The following is an 18961-nucleotide window of genomic DNA, read 5'->3' as shown; positions in this document are numbered from 1 at the left end:
ATTTACTGGTAGAAATAGTTGAGCTGCAGAAGTAATTTTAATTTTTTTTGTGTGTGGGTCCTGGGGCTTTAACTTGGCCTGGGTGCTATCCCTGAGCTCTTCAGCTCAAGGATACCACCCTACCCTTGAGCTAAGCCCCACTTCCCATTTTCTAGAAGTTATTGGAAATAAGAGTTTCAGGTCCTTTTGTGCCTGAGCTGGCTTTGAACCTTGAGTTCAGATCTCAGTCTCCTGAGTAGCTAGGATTACAGGTGCACCCAGCTTTTAATATGTACCTAATTACTTAATTATTTTAAATTAAGAAGGTGGATACTTCATTTTGGCCTCATAGGTTCCTGTAGTCCGGGGTTTTAGAATGGATTGGAGTTAGAGAGGAGTAAGCTCTACATGGCTGAGTCCGGTCAGCTCCCCATTTATCTCCCAGCTCCCAGTGAGACTGCCACAGGCTCACTCTACTTCCTGTACATTGGCTCTGAATTTCCACTTAATGGAAGACTGGCTGGGAAACTAGTCAAAATAAGGCTCAATTTATAGGTTTTCATGTAGAGTGGAACCACTTTCTATTTCTACTGCTTTTAGAGTTTCTCATAACCAGACAGCCAGAACGAAAAAGTGAATCTTAAATTCAGCACTACATTCCAATCATCTTTTCTGCCTGATAAAATGTTATATTTTACCCCCACCTAGGCTTTGTAATGACATTTATAGCTCCTCAGCATTCTAGACCTGTAGAGATTCTCAAAAATTGGAATATTTTACAATTTGAACATATTATACATTTTATTTTTTTTACCTTTCTGTGAAATGTCAAGGGCAGTAAACACAATTCTAACAAAATTTTTAGCTTTAAGAGAAAGCAAAGAACATTTAAGTGTGTATCAATTTTTAGCATGACAGATAAAAGGAAAGAAATACTTAGCACACCGAGTTACCTATGTCATTCTAAAAACCCTCCCACCTGCAGGAGATGCCACATTCTGCTTTGCAGTAGAACATTAAGAATGTTTTAGTTAAATTGAAACAGTTGTAAAAGGGCAATTTTGGTGTTATATTTCCAGAATACATATATTCATTCAAACCTACGATCCTATTTCCTCAGAGTGAACTTAGTTGGAATCCTTTTTTTTCATGGTGCTTTGAAGGATAGCACATGTGGGAAGAAACCACAGTACTCCCAGCCACCTCTGCAGTGCACAGGACTGGGTATTTTCAGGGACATAGCATGAACATACCAATACCCACAGGATTTCCATTCAAAGCTAGCCCAGAGGGAAGCGTGCACAAATCTCCCTCTCCAAGATAACCAGTCAAAAACATGGCTGGAGGAGTTGCTCAGGTAGTAGAATGCCAACCAAGTCCGCAAGCCAGTAAGCAAACCAAGTAAGTGCAAGGTCCTGAGTTTTAGCACTGCTGTGCCCCTGGGGCCCATTAGCTACCTCAGAACACAGTAGATAGAGATCAAAATGGAAAGGCAGGTGAGTGGGGAAGGTCACACACTGAGACCGGAAACCAGAAAAATTCAGGTACCTCATTTATAGCACCTCAACTCTTACAGGAACTAATTGAAGCTTAAGAAGACTACACTGGTTATTTGAAATTGGATAGGGAAGTGGGGAAAACAAGAAGAGGGGTGGGGGGGAGGGAAATGGGGATCAAGACATGTGAAAGGGTATCAATGTATGGGAATTAATGCACCTCCTATCTGGCAAATATCATATAACCCTTCTATTAATTACAATAAAAATATGAAAAAAGAAGACTACATTGATCTTTTCCACAAGCATACACCTCCATGAGGTAATTTCTCCCTACTAGACTTCACCCTCTAAAGTTTCCAGTATCTTCCAGCATTTTCCAGCATCATTGCACTGAGGACTGAGCCTCCCTTTCCCTTACATGAGTCTTTGAGGAGCACCCTCAAACTAAGCACAACCCACAGTTGTCCTGTTCCCCTGGAATGATGTGCTCATACAAGAAATTACAGAATTGGAGGGTCAGATGGTGAAGCGTGGCTGGATTATTATCAGATCCACATTGCCTGTGATGGCTTGATTCGTTCCAGGGGATCAGAGCCTGATATACAGTGATATTATAATTATATGAATCAGGTAATAAGTATATTTCCTTTCGTTCAGTGTCTTCTGTTCCCTCACTTTCTCCCAGTTCTTTCCTCCCATCTCCACCCTCCAAGTTGTATATTTCTCTTTTATCAGTGTCCAGTGAGCAGCTCCACTGCTGCATTTTTCCATCTGCTTGTGTGTGGGGGAGAGGGGAGGGGTCCTGGGCTTGCATTTCAAGGCCTGGACACTGTCCCTGAGCCTTTTTGTTCAAGGCTAGCTCTTTACCACTTGACCACAGCTCCACTTTCTTTCTTGTATTCTTTTTTTTTTTTTTTGCCAGTCCTTGGGCTTGAACTCAGGGCCTGGGCACTGTCCTTGGGCTTTCTCAAGATTAACACCCTATCTCTTGGGCCACAGTACCACTTTCAGCTTTTTCTGTGTATGTGGTACTGAGGAATTGTGGTACTGAGCTTTGTGCATGCTAGGCAAGCACTCTTACCACTAGGCCATCCTCCCAGCCCCATTCCCTGCATTCTTAAAGGGACTGAATTTAACTAATTTATTCTTTTCTAGGTGGCCGAGGGTCATCAATAGGAAAATTGATCACTCTACATAGTAGGAGGTCACTGAGTTTGCAAGGTCTCTTGGTTCCCAGATGGCAACAGCTTTGTGTATGTGTGTGCCTGTGTTTGAACTTCAGCTGTTGTTTATTGACATTTCCTCGGTATCTACCTTATCATTTGCTGCCATATTTTAATATACTTATAGAGGGGTAAATGCAATACTTTATAAAGTAGATTGTGATTTCCTAGACAACAAAAAGTTTGGCTTGTTGATGTCACCAAGGGTTTGACTGACAGATAAGTGGGGATATTTCTATATTCTAATCACAAGTGAGTTCAGAATGAATCACTTGTGCTACAATTGATTTCTTTCGTCCCATCCTCTGAGGACAACAGAGGACAAGGGTTCAAATCTTCTTTCCCTAATGATACTGACTGGACACAGTTGTGAGGTCATTAGAGAACCTGTCCCCACAATTCAGAGTCTCAGCCTTTGCTCATGTGCCACATTTTCCAAGTGATTAAACTTTCTCATTGCGCTTTTGTAAAGTCTTTTCACTGCTTTCCTTTCACATGTCTTTTGAGCTGGCCAGTTTCAAAACCAAAATCACAGTAATTTAATAAAAAGTCAAATAATTTCTTTGGACATTTATGATTTTTTATCTTAAAATGATGTTACTGTCTTTTATGTCATATGCATGTTACAAAGGGTGAATCTAAAATAAAAGTGCCTAAACATTTAACTAAAGGTCACTAAATCAGTGATATATTTTATTAAGATTGAGTTTTAAAAGAAATATATATAAACATATGCATATATATTGACACATACATATTTGAGTGTATGATATGTATCTCCAATAGAAACAGTAAACGTGGTTGATTTGGGGAACACCAAAAGAGTTCTCCTATGTGTACATATACAACCTGATATGGGTAGTTCAAATACTTACTGAGAAATGCAATTGTTTTGTGGGGTTGCTTGTTGGAATTGAGCCCTAACTTTAAAGCAAATGGGCTCTCCCCTTCTCCCTCTAGTGCCTCTGCTTTACAGATTCCCTCTTTCCTCCTGGATATGTGTAAGGTATATTGCCTGAGTGTTTGGTATTTGTCTGATGGTGCCAAGCATTTCTATGGCAATGTCTGCAACTTTGCTGTAGAATATAATCCACACTACCCACATTCATTAAAGAAACATTTGATGGACCAATAAGTTTCTCCTCTTTATGAAAGGGCCATTGGCTATCACACATCCGTTGGTTCATGCACACGGATGGAATATTAGGACCATATTCTGATCCAAAAAGTTCTCACTCACTGCCATCATCCTTTGCAATCTCACATACGATGGCTATACAATCTTCTGCACAAGAGATTCAAGCCTCTGTTGTGAAATCTTATTGGCTCCTCAACTCTTTCCTGGTTATTTAGGCAAAGCCTAGGAGAATCAGGTATTCTTCTTTCCACTTTACCCCAACATGTATAAAATGTTTGACTAATAATGTGATCTAAGTCCCAGGAATAGGGAGTCAGGTTGCAAAGAGTGACCAACTGTCATTTAGAAAACTTGTGTAAAGTTTCGAAATGAGTATTTTTTTTAATTTAAATTTAATTTAAAATTTTTTGCCAGTCCTGGGGCTTGATCGCAGGGCCTGAGCACTGTCCTTGGGCTTTCGTAAGGCTAGTGCTCTACTATTTGAGCCACAGCACCACTTCTGGTCTTTCTATGTATTGTGGTACCAAAGAATCGAAGCCGGGTCTTCGTGCATGCTAGGCAAGCACTCTACCACTAGGCCAGATTACTGGCCCTTTGAAGTGATTAACTCAGAAAAAAAATCTAGCCCTTCCAAAAGTCATAAAGCAAACCAAAAATAACATTTTGGATACATACTTCATTTTCAAGGGATAAACTTTGTTTCTGAGAGCTAACAAACTTACCTAGCAAGAATGGGAAATTGTCCAAAATAATATGAAGGTGACAGTACATGAATAATGTGTGATGATTTGAGGATTCATTTCTAGTATTTCACTTATACTGCTTCGATCCATTCCCATGAGTTTAGAAAAGGGGCCAATAAAGAATTCTACTCAAATGGCAAAGCAAGGTAATTGTACATTCATCTATTATACTCTGTGTGTGTGTGTGTGTGTGTGTGTGTGTGTGTGTGTGTGTGCTTGAGAGTGGAAATAGTTCTGCTGATAGTTAAGATATTTAAGCCAAATATTTGAGTTGTTTTTCCCCCAAAGTGATAAAATTGGTTTACACAATTCATTTGCCATTGAGGCAATAATCTCAGCATACTCAACCCTTCTCTGCCTGTCAGTTTTTGACAGCTGTCAGTTTACAGGTATGATCACTTTATCTATGTCTAACAAATGCTGCATTAGTATCTTTGGAAAATGGACAGTGAAGGCTGTGGCTTCACTGTCCCAAATCAATTACTGGAGCCTTCCACATGGAGTATATTGGTTTGTGGGCATGGGGCAGCCAGTGAGGGCGTGGGGGGTTGGCCTGGGGTATAGATCCAAGAGTACAATGCCATGGGTAGCCAGTGAGAAAGAAGCAGTGTCTTCTGCTTAATGGGTTGGTATTAAGTAGGTGGAAATGGCTTCTAATTAGCCAGCAATTGCTGTTTCCTGATTCCTCTTCTTCACTCCTCCTGTCGGTCACCAGCTGCCAATCTGCCCCCATTTTTTTTTTCTTATTTGGAGTTCATTGCTCACTGCAGTGGAAGCCTTTGTTTAAGAAAGCAGGCTCCTGGGGTCTCAGCTGCTTGGGTGCAGCTTGCTGCCTGCGATGAGGAGCAACTGTCAGTTTATTTTATCTCAACCTTTTCATCATTCTGCTGAAACGGATCGACCGAACCCACCTGAGAGCGCTGAAGATTCAGCACCTCCCAGTCATTAGCTGCCACAGCACAGCCCTCCCCTGAATAGCCAGGCAACCGAATGCTTCCAGAAAGGCAGTCCACTTTCACCCCCCTTTCCTGGCCACCACAGGAGAATTCTGTCCCATTTTAGTTTTGGAAAGGGAACTGATGGGTGGTGTTCCTTCGACGTAGCTGCCTGCCTTCGTAGAAGTCACAGTGTTTCGCTTTGGCCAAGAGCTAAGGCAGGAGCTCTTAGAATGATCTCAGTAACACTGGTGCATGTTTCCACTCACAGCAAAAGCCAATGTGAAACTGGAAACCAGTTTACAAAATGACTCTGTGACACCAGGTATTCAGTCCCATCAGAGGTCTTATAGGGGTGTGATCCACAGTGTAGTTTCTGTCAGAAGTTCCCCATGTTTCATGTTTAAAACTAAGCAGAGAAACATTTCTCACACATGCTCATGTGTTTAAAAGCTTCCAACCCCAGACCATTAATCTTGTGTGTAGAATGTATGCCAACAGAGGACTGAGTAAGAGCATCTCACTTGTTCTACAGTGGGGCATAATATTTAACAAAAGTCAAAACCATGCAAAGGTATGGAAGGCCGATGCCGTCACTTGCCACACCAAACTACAGGGCCATGAATGTCAGGCATAGACATTTAGAGATACTTAGAAGGACAAAGTAGAAAGAAGAGAAGTGTGGATACATTATGAAGTGATAAAGAATTGATATGGTGTTGGAGCTAGGAAAAAGAGTTCAAGAACCTTTTGACTTGACTTTTTGTTTTACAATCCATTCTTCACATAGGATCCTTGTGAGGAATCCAGCAGGGTCCTCAACGTTCAGACCTACATAATCCTCCTTCTGAACCTTACCAAAGTTTTAAGGACTAACCTAACTGCTGCCCCTCAAAGCTCACTCTTACTTATCTCTCCCTGGCTCCACTTGCTGCAACTTTATTGATCTTTTTGTCCTTACAAACTGGCCTACATTTTCTACCCTCCTTCTTAAGATATAGGCAGACCTGGTTTTCTTATCTCAGCCAAGTTTCCATTCAGACTGTGCCTCTTTTAAAAGGACTCTTGGAACTTTCTGTTTGAGAGAGTCCTCCCTATACTCTACCTCTTTCTTTCCTTTTAGTGGTCTTTATTTTGCCTTCGTAGCCCACAGTATGATATCTAAAGCTTGCTCTCATGAGCCCCTGGACTTCCATCTTATGCTTACAAAACTCCCTACTTTATAAAGTTAGATGGGGAGTTGAAGCCAGTTCTCATTGTAGGTGTTGAAAAACTACTCATTTTCCCATCTTCCCTTGCAACTGGGATGAGGTCATGTGGCCAGACCCCATCAATCAGCTGTGTGCATGTAAACTTTGTACTGGGAGCCAGTGGTGAGAGGGCTGTTTAGAATCCACCCTGCCAGCAGGGCTCTGTATTGCAAAGCCCCACTTGAAAGTCCTCCTGGCATAAAGATAACCTGTCAACGTATAGGCACTTTTGAAAACTTTTCTCTGGACTTTTTGTTTTAATGTTGTATAAACCTGGTTTTTGGTACATGAAACCTTGAATTTTTTCTGTCTATATTTTTATTTATAGGCAGTTCTTTTGTATCTCTATTAAATTTCTATAAATATTTATATAAGACCTAGGTTCACATAAGTATGATTATGATTATCTCATAATTATTGAATTACACTTTCCAGTGGATCTATTTGTGAATGTAGATATTTTTATGTATAACTATTTAAAATTTTCTTTAATTTCAGTATATGTCATCTTTCTGCCCAATAAGCTTGTCTTTTAGAAATTACATTTATATAAGGACAGCTATCCTGTAGAAACTTGATATCTTTCTAGAAAGGAGCATTTCTGTGTAGATACCAAAAGTTGGCAAAATTATGCATAATTATCTATGCAATTACACTTACATGCTTGAAGATTTTTAGTTGGAAATGCTTAATAACATTTGCGTGGTTAAATGAGACAGCAGAAACAAGTGGAAGGGCCTTGGGGCATGTGCCTCTACTGAAGCATCCACTTGGATTTTCAACATAATTAGTCAGACAATTGTGTGCCTAAACTTAGTGGATCATGTAAGTCATTATAAATTTTTTGAAAAGTGGTGTTTGTACTACTCTCCTCACTATTTCTTGCCAGTCAAATGACTAAGGGATAGACTCTTTTTACATTTCATCATGTAGCTTTTCAAATTAGGATTACAATGTAACATATCCTGGTTGGAGGTGAGTGAGTGGACTGATGAAAAGGTGAATTCACTCAGAGGAGATGTGGCTGAAAAGTGCCACCTGTGTTATGAGAGAGAATCTCTGTGATAAAACTGGGGCAGTAGTCTGCTTATCTGCATTAATTGGAATTTATTTTTGGAGGCAAAAGTTTCTTCTGTTTATATATGGCAGGCAGCACAACTTAAAATCCTGAGATAGAAGGAAATGAGTAGCAAATAGCTGGGTGTAGTCAATTCCACCTGTAGAATTTATTTAGCTCTTTCATATCCTTGTTAGTGAGTGATGGAAAGAGCTTGGGCCAAACAATGGTCTGAATGAGTAGTAATGAACGAATAGTAACCCTAAATTCTTATGGTGGTTATTATATTTATTCAGTCTTTCTTGGCCTTTCTTAATGAATTGATTTTCTTGAATTTGATTTTGAAACTTCATTTCATCTTTGTTTAACATCTGAAATTAAAATATAGGGAAGCCTGAAAACAAAATTTCCTTTCTCAGGAGCCCGGGGCAGCCTGGACCGGGATTCGCAATCATGTGTTCTACATAGTTTGGATGAGAAGTATGGGCCTTGCCACCAACTCTTCTATTACAGATGGAGATGGAGTCGTGAGAACTCCCCCCACGCTGGTCCTGAACCCTGATCCTTCCCCAAGGCAGCTTCCAGAGTAGCTAGAATTATGGGTGACAGTCATCATGTAAAGTGCTGGCTCACGTAGAGTCACTGTGTTACAGAATATAGATTGTGGAACATTCGGGTGTGTCTGCTAATTACAAAAAAAATACAAGGAAGGCAGAATTTAAAGTAGAATTCTGTGACCAACACACACACACACACACACACACACACACACACACACAAACTGGGGTAAGTTTACAAAGAATCAGATCTGACAAAACCTGTGCCTTTAGTGTGTATTCACACTTTAAGTGGCATGCCACTTACTTTCCAGAGTAAATTCTATAAATCAATTAACAAGAGCACTGCCTTGAAAGAATATTACCAAAGAAGAATGAGATCCACACAGGAGTGAGTCTTTCTGCCCTCAATTCCAGCAGTAGTAAAAGCATTTAACTACGTTGGTGGCAGTGTATGGAGTATGTGACACATACTGTAAAAGGACATCGCTGGAAGGAGAGGATTAACCTTCTCTACAAGCCCTCTGCAACAAATACCAACGGGTAACAGCAGGTTCTCTCAGAGCTCAAACCCTAGCCTGAACAAAGCCTCAGCATTTCCTGTGCCCCAGCCAATGAACACACTCACTTTAAGCACTCTAAGTTAGCAATTAAAGACAGCAGGGAAACAAAAACAGGATTAGGGAAACTCAGCAAAAAAAATTTTTTTTCCACAGAAGTGGTGAGTTCATTGTGCTGGTACCACCACTAGCTACCAAGAAGTGTGAGCAGAATCTAAAAGAAGTATAGTTTTGTTTGAGCAATCAAGAATTCTCTTTTATTGAACCAAGGCAGCGGACAGAGAAGGAGATTCTCAGAAGGGGGAAGGAATAAAAAAAAAAAGAAAAAGTATCTTTCAACCCCAGGGATCTAGAGCTACATTATTATTTCCCAATGAAGTGAATGCCAACTTCTGAAGAAACACTAGAAACACTTCATTTCTTCAGAAGGCAACTTGTCGTTTGTGGTGTAGAAAACAGAGGGGAAGTAGATGAACTATATTTGAGAGAGAATACTGGAAATTCAACTTCAAAATTTTCTCTTTTCTTCCAAAATTTTGTCACAATTAAGTGTTAATTTATCCCTGTCCATTTGTTTCTGCTTTGGAAATATTCTGCTTTCTTATCAGCTGAAGAAACCCTTGGACTTTTGAGGCTCTTTCTTGATAATTAGGAGAAATACACTTGTAGAATCTATGATAACCTTGATAAACTTAGCAAAAACAATGTTGCCTACCTTTCCTATGCTTTGACATTCACATGAAATATATAAGGAACATCTTTGAATACTTTATATGCCCTTTGTCTCATCAGACTCATTTTCTGTGACTAGAAATGAAAATACAACCCAGAGATTATTTTTAAGGGTCTCTGCTTCTTTAAAACACAGAATGACAGGTAGACCCAAGGCCCTATAAACAGAAATGGCTGTCCCCACTGCTGCTGTCTTCAGAGGGAGCCCCAGAGCCTGGAGGGAGCCAGGACAGCCTAGGTGACCTCAAGGTAACAAAGGACATTGTGGGCTGGCCTGGGCTGAAGCCCCCCAGCAGTCATCTTGGCTGTGCCATGTTACAGAACCCTGCCAGTGGTAAGAGGCCAGGAAGTACTTGCTTGGCAAAAGCAAAGATTTAGGCCGAGAAGCATGTCAGCTTGTGCTCCTCCACCAGCAATGGTTGAAATATTCAGCACTAATGACCGATTGTTTTTCTGGAAGGAAAAGAGACACCTGAGCTTTCTCATGAAAGCTCAGAGAGTAATTTATCATTTAAACACACTAATTACTTTTTTTTTCCAGTAAAAAAAGGAGATTCAAATTGAAGAAAGGAAAGAAATGACATCTAGGATTGGTTTACAGAGGTACAATTCGGTGCTAATTCCCAGATGCCACAATACTCATGCTGGGCTGCACCCACGATTATCTTGTCTCACTCTGGCTGAGAAGACTTAACTGCATACTATGCTGCAGTTTCCCTGAGCTCTAGCCTGGGTGATCACCCAGCATTGAAACCAACACAAATTATGCAGACCAAGTCAAAGAATTTGCAGGCAGTTCAATCACAGTGACTGTTTTAGAAGAATGGTCACTCTCATCAGGAAAGGAAGTTGGGAGGAAGAGTGTGTGAGAGCAGTGAGTAGGGTTTTTTTTGTTTTTTTTTTCTTTTTGTAATTCAGAGAGAATATCACATTTTGAAATATTGCTTCTGATTTAAAATATTTAACAGACTTCTACCATAAAAAGTAGGTCATTCAACAAATAATTCAGATTTTTTTCTTCCACACTATTATGTGTCAGGTGTGTGTTCACTTCTGGGAAGACTGAGATAACCGACGTTGTTCCTCCATGACAGGTAACGGACAGCATTGCCTAGAATTTTATGTTTGTTAGTAACAGAAATCCCAGCTACTTGTGGCTTTGGAAATAGAAAAAAATGTCTAGGTTGGAGAGACATTAGCTAAAGGACTCAAAAGTTCAATCAGTCAAAAGGAATAAGTTCAGAAGTCTACTGTGCAATATTGTTTTAGTTACTAACAATATATTTTGAAAAATCACTAAAGAGAGCAGACTGTAAATGTTCTTACAAATATAAGTATTGAGGCAATTCAGATGTTAATTAGCTTGAAAGAAACATTTTACTTCTTATACTGTAAAACATCACATCGCACATAAGTATGCACAATTTTGTCAACTAAAAATACTAAAATAGAATAAAAGGGAGATATTGCCTGTAGAAGTTGTTGATAACAGAGCTATCTAAATGGCTATAAATACAGGTCTAGGTTATCACTGTAAGTTTAATAAGAAATAGTATTTCTGTGCAGCTAGTTTACATCTGGGTCTGTGATCTCCAAAAACAAGATGAATTAGCCTTTACTATACATACTAAAAAGAAAATGTTTCCTTGACTATAGAATTAGTACAGTAAGAAGATTAAACTGTACTGTGGAGAACTCAGTAGAAAGGAATGGGTCTGTAGCCAATTTCTCCCAATTGTTTTAGGCTTGTATCATTTCATTGAAGTGCAATATTTGACTTTTTTCCCCCTCCCTGGAGAAATTTCTTTTTATTAATTAGTACATAATTTTTTAATTTATCTTTATAATTTTTACCTTACAGAAAGTAGTTGTACAGGGGTTCTGCTGGGAAGAAAGGGAGAGCTATGAATCTTTGCAACCTTATCTGGTGTTAGAAGAACAGGAAGGTGACTGTGGCTCCCTCTGAAAGCTGACAGTGGAGTCACTGCAGCTCTCACCCCCCCCATTCCCTTAGGGGGCCAGGTCCTCTGCTTAAAAGAATATTGCCTGCTCTCTGTGCTAATGATTTGTTTGGAGGACGGAAGGTGGCCGTGATAACCGGGCGGCTTTTATAATGTATCTTTCAGATCTTTGATCTGATTTTTTCCCCCTGAATACATGGGACCCCTCCATGCAAGATTAAAGATGCCTCTTTGTGGAAGAAAGGCAAAAATTCCAAACTTAAAAGCAGCTCAGATTTCCAAATATTTTGGGAGTTTTTTTTTTTTTTTTCCATTTTGTCAACATCGTGTTTCATGAGCGGCCTCCTTCATTCATGTGATAATTGGATGGGGAGCACGGGCTTTCCGAGGAAGCTACAAATTTAGTTTTTAAAAAAATGGTTCTTGCTAGCTAGCTTATGATCAGCGCATAGACACACATCCTGAATCCTGCCTAATTCAACAAATATTTATGTATGTCCTAATGTAAGCCAAATAATCTTTTCTAGAGAATATTAAGACTCAGGACCTGTTTGTTTTAAGAGATTCCTACTCTTAAATTGGGCAGTAAGGCAATGGTAGGCTGCTGGGTCTAACAAATTACCTGATCTTGAAGGGAAATGAATGACATTTGATCTGGGAACACAGAGAAAAGACCGCAGAGAAAGAAAGGAAGGAAGAGATCAGAGAAAATTTCTGCACTTAAGGACGATTGGGACTTGAACTCAGGGCCTGGGCACCGTCCCTGAGCTTCATTCACTCAAGGCTAATGCTACATCACCACTTCCAGTTATCTGGTAATTCATTAGAGAAAAGACTCTCACAGATTTTCCTGCTGGGGTTGGCTTTGAACTGTGATCCACAGATCTCAGCCTCCCGAGGAGCTAGGATTGCATGCCTGAGCCACCAGCACATGCCATTTAAGGACCTTTGTGCATAGGGCAAGTTACCAGGGATGAAGCTGAGCAGATAGGTGATAAAGTGGAAGGCTGCTGACGTAGGAAAGTCAAAGCAAGGAAGTGGCCACAAAATGTCCAGAAATATGTATCTAACCAAAAGGCAGTGAGAAGTCAATGAAGACCTTCAAACAGAGTAAGGAGAAAGAGTTGTGTTTAATAAATATTTGATGCATTTAAAACAGACTTTTTTTTTGCTATAATCTGAATAAAAAGTATGTCTGCATAAACAATCAAGCATGCTTGATGATATTGTATGGGTTTTTTTCCTCACAGAATAATTATCCCTCAAAACATGAAATCTGTCAGTTATGTTAGAGTTACTTTCTCATTTGTCCTTCAGTCTGAAAGATGATTATTTTTCATTTCTATAGTGGTATAGCAAACCTATACGCAGGTTTCTGATCTGTGTGAAATCAGCCAGTAGGAAGAGTTTTGTAACACTGTCAAGGATGCAATCTCTTCCTCCTCCTTCAAACTGCATATAATTGACTTTCTAATATATGAATAATATTTAAAAGATTATTAATATTTAAAGAATGTTGGTTCTGTTCCTAAGTCATTTGGAACAAAACATAACCTTTTCAAAACATAAAGAGATAAAGTGTAAGAAGTATAGAAAACACAAATGGCTTTGTAGAATAAGCAAAAGCAGAAGATTTTTCAAAAGCCAAAAACAAGATGGATATTCAGCTAATAAGAAGATGGTTTCATTCAGGAGAAATGTTTTTCCTCTGTAATTCTCATTGCAATGGTGAGAGTTTATCCAAGATAAATTCTGAAAATGTGAATAGCTCAGCTAATCTTCTACCAAACCTCTATGAGAGCAAGTCCTCTAACACAAATCATTTTTCTCTGCTTTGTCTTCTCCTATTGTTGGCAGAAAACTAAGAATTATAGAACTACAAAAAACTTACAGAACAAACTTCCAAGGCAACACAGAATTCTGATGTTAGCAAATCATGATTTAACAGTGATTACTGGTTGAACACTTGAACACATAGATACTCACTAGATTGCCTGCTTTTGAATACTTTATCTTGTTTCCTCCTACTCTAAACATATTTGCAATAAGACCTCTTCTGGTTTCATCATCAGGGCACCACAAATAGTAAGTGAAATTCTACTGACCCAAAATCATCAATAAAATCCTCGTATGCATCACTTATTATTGTTTATTATTTTCTCCTATGAATATCTAAATACCAAAATGGGCCTTTGTTTGAGCCAGAATGAGTTCAAATCACATAGAAAGTGCTTCTTCAGAGAGTACAAAGGTTTTGCTTCATGTTTCCACTTAAGTTACTGTAAAATCTTTCAAATATTTTACATTAGAGAGTTTGACATGCAGATAAATAACTGTATCAGTCAGCTTCATTATTTGCTTATTTGACAGAATCTTGCTATTTAGCCCATGATAGCTTTAAACTTACAATTCTCCTGCTTTAGCCTCCCAAATGCGAGGATTAAAGCATGCACTATCATGCCTGGCCTTGTTTAGTTTTTAAAAAACTAGTCTCTTCTAAATGCTTACCATCTCTGGCCATAAAAGAAAGGCAAATCAAAACATCTTTGAGATTTCACCTCACTTCAGTTAGAATGGACAGGATCAAGAAAACTAATAACAACAGATGCTGGAGGGGACGTGGCCAGGAGGGATCACTACTGCACTGTTGGTGGGGGGTGTAAACTTGTTCAACCACTAGGGAAATCAACATGGCGGTTCCTCAAAACACTAAACATAGAGCTCCCTTATGACCCAGCAATTCCACTACTTGGCATTTACCTAAACGTCCAGAAACAAGGATATAATAAAGCCACTAGTGCAATGGTGTTCATTACATCATTATTTACCATAGCAAAGATAAGGAACCAACCCAGATACCCCTCATTAGATGAATGCATCAAGAAGATGTGGTACTTATATACAATGGAATTCCATGCTGCCATCAGAAAGAATGACATCACCCCATTTGTAAGGAAATGGAAAGACTTGGAAAAAATCATATTAAGTGAACTAAGCCAGACTCAAAGAGGCACAGGCTCCATGGTTTCCCTCATTTGTAATAAGTAGTACACATCTAGGATTCTCCCAACAGAGGATCACAATAGCTCAAAAGCTATGTACATATGGTCATACAGGATGAGATTAAACGAACTCTAGGATATGGAAACAAGTTTATCTTTGTAATTGTTGTTCTTAATGTACTATGTAAAGTTATTTAATTTCTCATTTATCCCATTATGGTTAATCTCGTGGTTACTATATCTGACTTTGTCACCTGGTATATTGTGTATATGTTTATTTGTTTATTTGAAATAGGAAAGGGAAGGGAGAAAACTAGATGATTGGAAGAGGGTGGGAGAAGGGAAAGGGGGACAAAAATTTAGAAGGGGTACCAAGGTTCGAAAAGTAATACACTCATTACCTGAGGAAAGTAACTGTAACCCCTCTATACATTACTTCAACAATAAAATAAAATAAAAACATTCTCTTTTAAAGTTCTCATATGGAGACTACAGCTAAACCAAGTTGTCACATGAAACTGACTTACTTGCTCTTGAGATATTCATAACTGATTATTTATCCCATGAAAGAAGGATATAGGAAAATGTAATATGAAAGGAACTCACTCTCAAATATATTCAAGAAAAAAATGAGTAAAATAGGAAAATTAACTACTATCAGTAAGGTAAGTGAAGGATATAAAATAGCATATTCACCTTAAAGGCCTTCTCTTGTCCACATGTGGTATGGTAATAAATATTATTTTTAAAAGTATAATGTAGTTTTCAAATATATTTTTATTATAATTAATAGAAGGGTTATGTTATATTCATAAGATAGAAGGTGCATTACTTCACATACATTGATACCCTTTCTCATGTCTTGGTCCCCATTTCCCTCCCCCCCACTCCCACCCCTCATCTTGTTCTCCCCCCTTCCCTATCCAATTTCAAATAAACAAATACAAATATATCCAATATATCAGATAACAAAGTGAAATACTGTAACAATATGAGATAACCAAGGAACAGCAAAAGAGATGAGAGATAACACAGTACATTAAGGACAACAATCACTCGTTATATGGCTTTTGTTTCTATATCCTCTAAATGAAATGAAATACAATGTGATGTTCTATTTCATACAATTTATCCGTACATTGTGGACCAGTGGACTAGTATGGACATTTCAGACCTGGGTGTGCTGGCTTATTCCAGCAATCTGCCCAGAGGCTGAGATTGCAGGATCACAACATGAAGAAAGGCGGGGTAGGAAAGTGTTAAATGAGTATAAAAGTAGAGTTGGAGACATAGCTAAAGTGGTAAAGTACCAGTCAAGTAAGCAAGCCAGCTATGTGTGAAGTCCTGTGTTCAAATCTCTGTACTGCCAAAAAAAAAAAAAAGATGACTGGGAGAAAAAAAAATATCAGCTTGAGAACAGTGGCTGGACTAACCATTTACCATTATCACATGCTTCCCTTAAATGCCCAACCTACATAATGATATGTACCAGCAACCAAACTAAAATCACCAATGGCTGGACAACCTCGTCCAGCAGAAACCACCTAACCATTGAGGACGACAGAAAACCCCAAAGCCCTACCTTCCACAGAATCCACCTCCATGTGGCTTCGATGCTCCTTCCAGGACAGCAGGCCGTCCAAGCCATGGATGTTGTCAGATTCGATGCAGCTGTTCATTGTCATCATCATCTGGTGAGCCTTGGCTATGCCGTAGTGAACTTTGGTTTCGTCCATCAAAGACACATTCATTAGCTTGACTGTTGTGTCAAAAGCTTGCTCGAAGAATTTAGAAGCCTTGTTGTACTTTCCCTGCAAATAAAGGAAAGAGAGACCATTTCAAATGTTGTCTGTGCTCACTGACCTTGCCACGCCATGCTCAAGGCAGGAGGGCTGCTCTTTGAGATGGCAGGATGGCATCAGATGGCATCAGTAGACTCGGTTGGATTGAATCTTTAACTTGGAAAGAAGCTGCAGTTAGTATGCTGGATTATATAAAACCTCATCTGGTACCCCATACAACCTAGGAAAGAGCAACAAAGGGACCACGCCATGTTGCTTTTGACAGAATTTTATTCCTCATAGCAATGGATTAACCTAAGGTGATATTTTGATTATCCTCTGTTTCTTGTCACAGGAAAAGGCCATTTTCTGCCAATTCATTTAATGAATGGAGAGAAAGGCGTTTATTTGCTGATTTGGTCCTTGTTTTCTCATAAATACCTTCAATCAAGAAGAGTGAGCCAACTAGGTTCTTTAAAAATACACGATCTCAATAGCACCAAGACAAATAAAAGGACTATATAAATACCTATGGTGTTTAAAAAAATGAAGTTTATTGGAACACTTTAAAACTTAAAAAAATAAGATATTTTTGTCCATTATCTCTCTTCAAAGCCATTATCCACAAATAGAAGCTTTTTATGAAACATTGAAACCAGTGGCAGAAACTTTATATGTATTATGTCATTATCTTCCATCAGTCACTCCAGGGTGAGAGTGAAATGGAGCCTCAGAAAAGAGGCCATCTTCTGCCACCATTAAATGCTCTAAAAATCCTCATTGAGAACTTTCCTTTATGTAAGGATTTTTTTTTTGCCAGTCCTGGGCTTGAGCTCAGGGCCTGAGCACTGTCCTTGGACTTTCTCAAGGCTAGAGCTCTACCACTTGAGCCTCAGCACCACTTCCGGCTTTTTTCTATGTACGTGGTACTGAGGAATTGAACCTGGGTCTTTGTGCATGCGAGGCAAGCACTCTACCACTAGGCCAAACTCCCAGCCCCTTTATGTAAGGATTTTATGTTTAAAATTGAGCTATATTTATAAAGACTCTACAAAACTAAACTTCCTGACCATAGTGACTCATAATCCTTGGTTTTCCTTCGTCCATGCCCCTCCCTCTTTTTCTTCTCCCTACTTTCATGCACAGAAACAAAAATACTCAAACATGGACAAGCATGGTGGAGAACTGTAGTTTACAGCGGTCTGGCCTATATTGTATCAGTAACAAAGAGGCACTCAGAGCCTCCAAACACGAAGGATAAGGATAAGGAGATGGAAACCTCCTTATAAGATGATAGGATGCTGGGCATCATCTTATCACACACTAAGTAAACTTAAAATATGGGTGAACACTTTCTTAAAGAAGTTATTATCTGAGAGGACATTTTACAATGAATTTTTAAGTTATTTCCTCATATTTTGTGAAGGAAATGGGCATAAACATAACGATGCAGAATCAGAACTGGGACAGCGGACACACGTCTTTGCCTCCATGATGGTCTGTGTAATTTTGGAGTTAAGAAAGCATCGGATAGATGGAAAAGCAAGTTCGGGAGTGGGAGAGAACAAACCAGAGTGACAGGTTGTGCATACAACAACCAGATAACAACCGCTCTGTGTGCATCATGCCCTCAAGAACAGGTGAGGCGACCTGTTAATTCTAAAAAAAAAAAGGGGGAGGGTTAACCACAGGAGTGACATTTGTTTCTTGAGGTAAACAATCCTTTGTCTTATTAAAACTACATGGAATTTGGTCCAGGAGCTTGGCCTAGTGGTAGAGTGCATGCCTAGCATGCATGAAGACCCGGGTTCAATTCCTCGGTACCACATACATAGAAAAAGCTGGAAGTGGTGCTGAGGCTCACGTGGTAGAGCTCTGGCCTTGAGAAAGCCCAAGGACAGTGCTCAGGCCCTGAGCTCAAGCTCAGGACTGGCAAAGAAAAAAAAAACTACATGGAATTTATACAAGAAAAAGATCACTTAATTAGGAAAAAATAAAACTGTAGCAAAGGTGATATTTCTATGATGCCGAAGTAAATTCTGACTGAGAAAAAGTAGAAATGTGAGAGGTGATGAAAATATAGATTGCTTTGATAGATACTAAAGGTACAGGGTAAAATACATGAAAATATATGATTAGGTCAAACACCACCTTTTAAAAAATTAATAAAAATGTATCTAACTATTGTTCTAAATATGCTACTGCATTTTATTGTTTTAGATGAGAATATGAACTTGGAAAGTGGCATAAATGAATGGACATATATTCAAATTTTGAGAATTACTTTTATATATCATCATGGTAAAATGTCCTTATTCATCTGTTTGTTCACTAAACAGCAGGTAGGTTGCTCGTGCCAGACAATGGCAATTCAACAATACTGAAGGGACAGAGTGGAAGTAATGATATACCTTAACTCTAATTCATAAGTGATTTTTCCCTAGAACAGATTATCGTAATTAGATGATTATCCTTCACTCAAATCTTGCATTGTATTCCATCTATAGCCCCAAATCTGGTCTAAACACAAATAGTCCAAAACAC

General features: G+C 39.0%; 1 protein-coding gene across 1 annotated transcript in view; it reads right to left on the bottom strand.

Annotated features, from left to right (window-relative positions):
- Ttc29 (tetratricopeptide repeat domain 29) overlaps nucleotides 1-18961 on the bottom strand; it is a 111611-nt gene that overhangs the window by 18889 nt on the left and 73761 nt on the right. The window contains exon 10 of the mRNA XM_090356872.1: nucleotides 16219-16447. Coding sequence (XP_090212998.1) covers nucleotides 16219-16447 — 229 coding nt within the window. The remainder of the gene's footprint in view (nucleotides 1-16218; nucleotides 16448-18961) is intronic.

The sequence above is a fragment of the Megascapheus bottae genome, chromosome 23 (assembly GCF_031878675.1).
Source record: "Megascapheus bottae isolate mThoBot1 chromosome 23, mThoBot2.hap1, whole genome shotgun sequence".
Taxonomy (NCBI): domain Eukaryota; kingdom Metazoa; phylum Chordata; class Mammalia; order Rodentia; family Geomyidae; genus Megascapheus; species Megascapheus bottae.
This window is presented reverse-complemented; position numbering and strand designations above follow the sequence as displayed.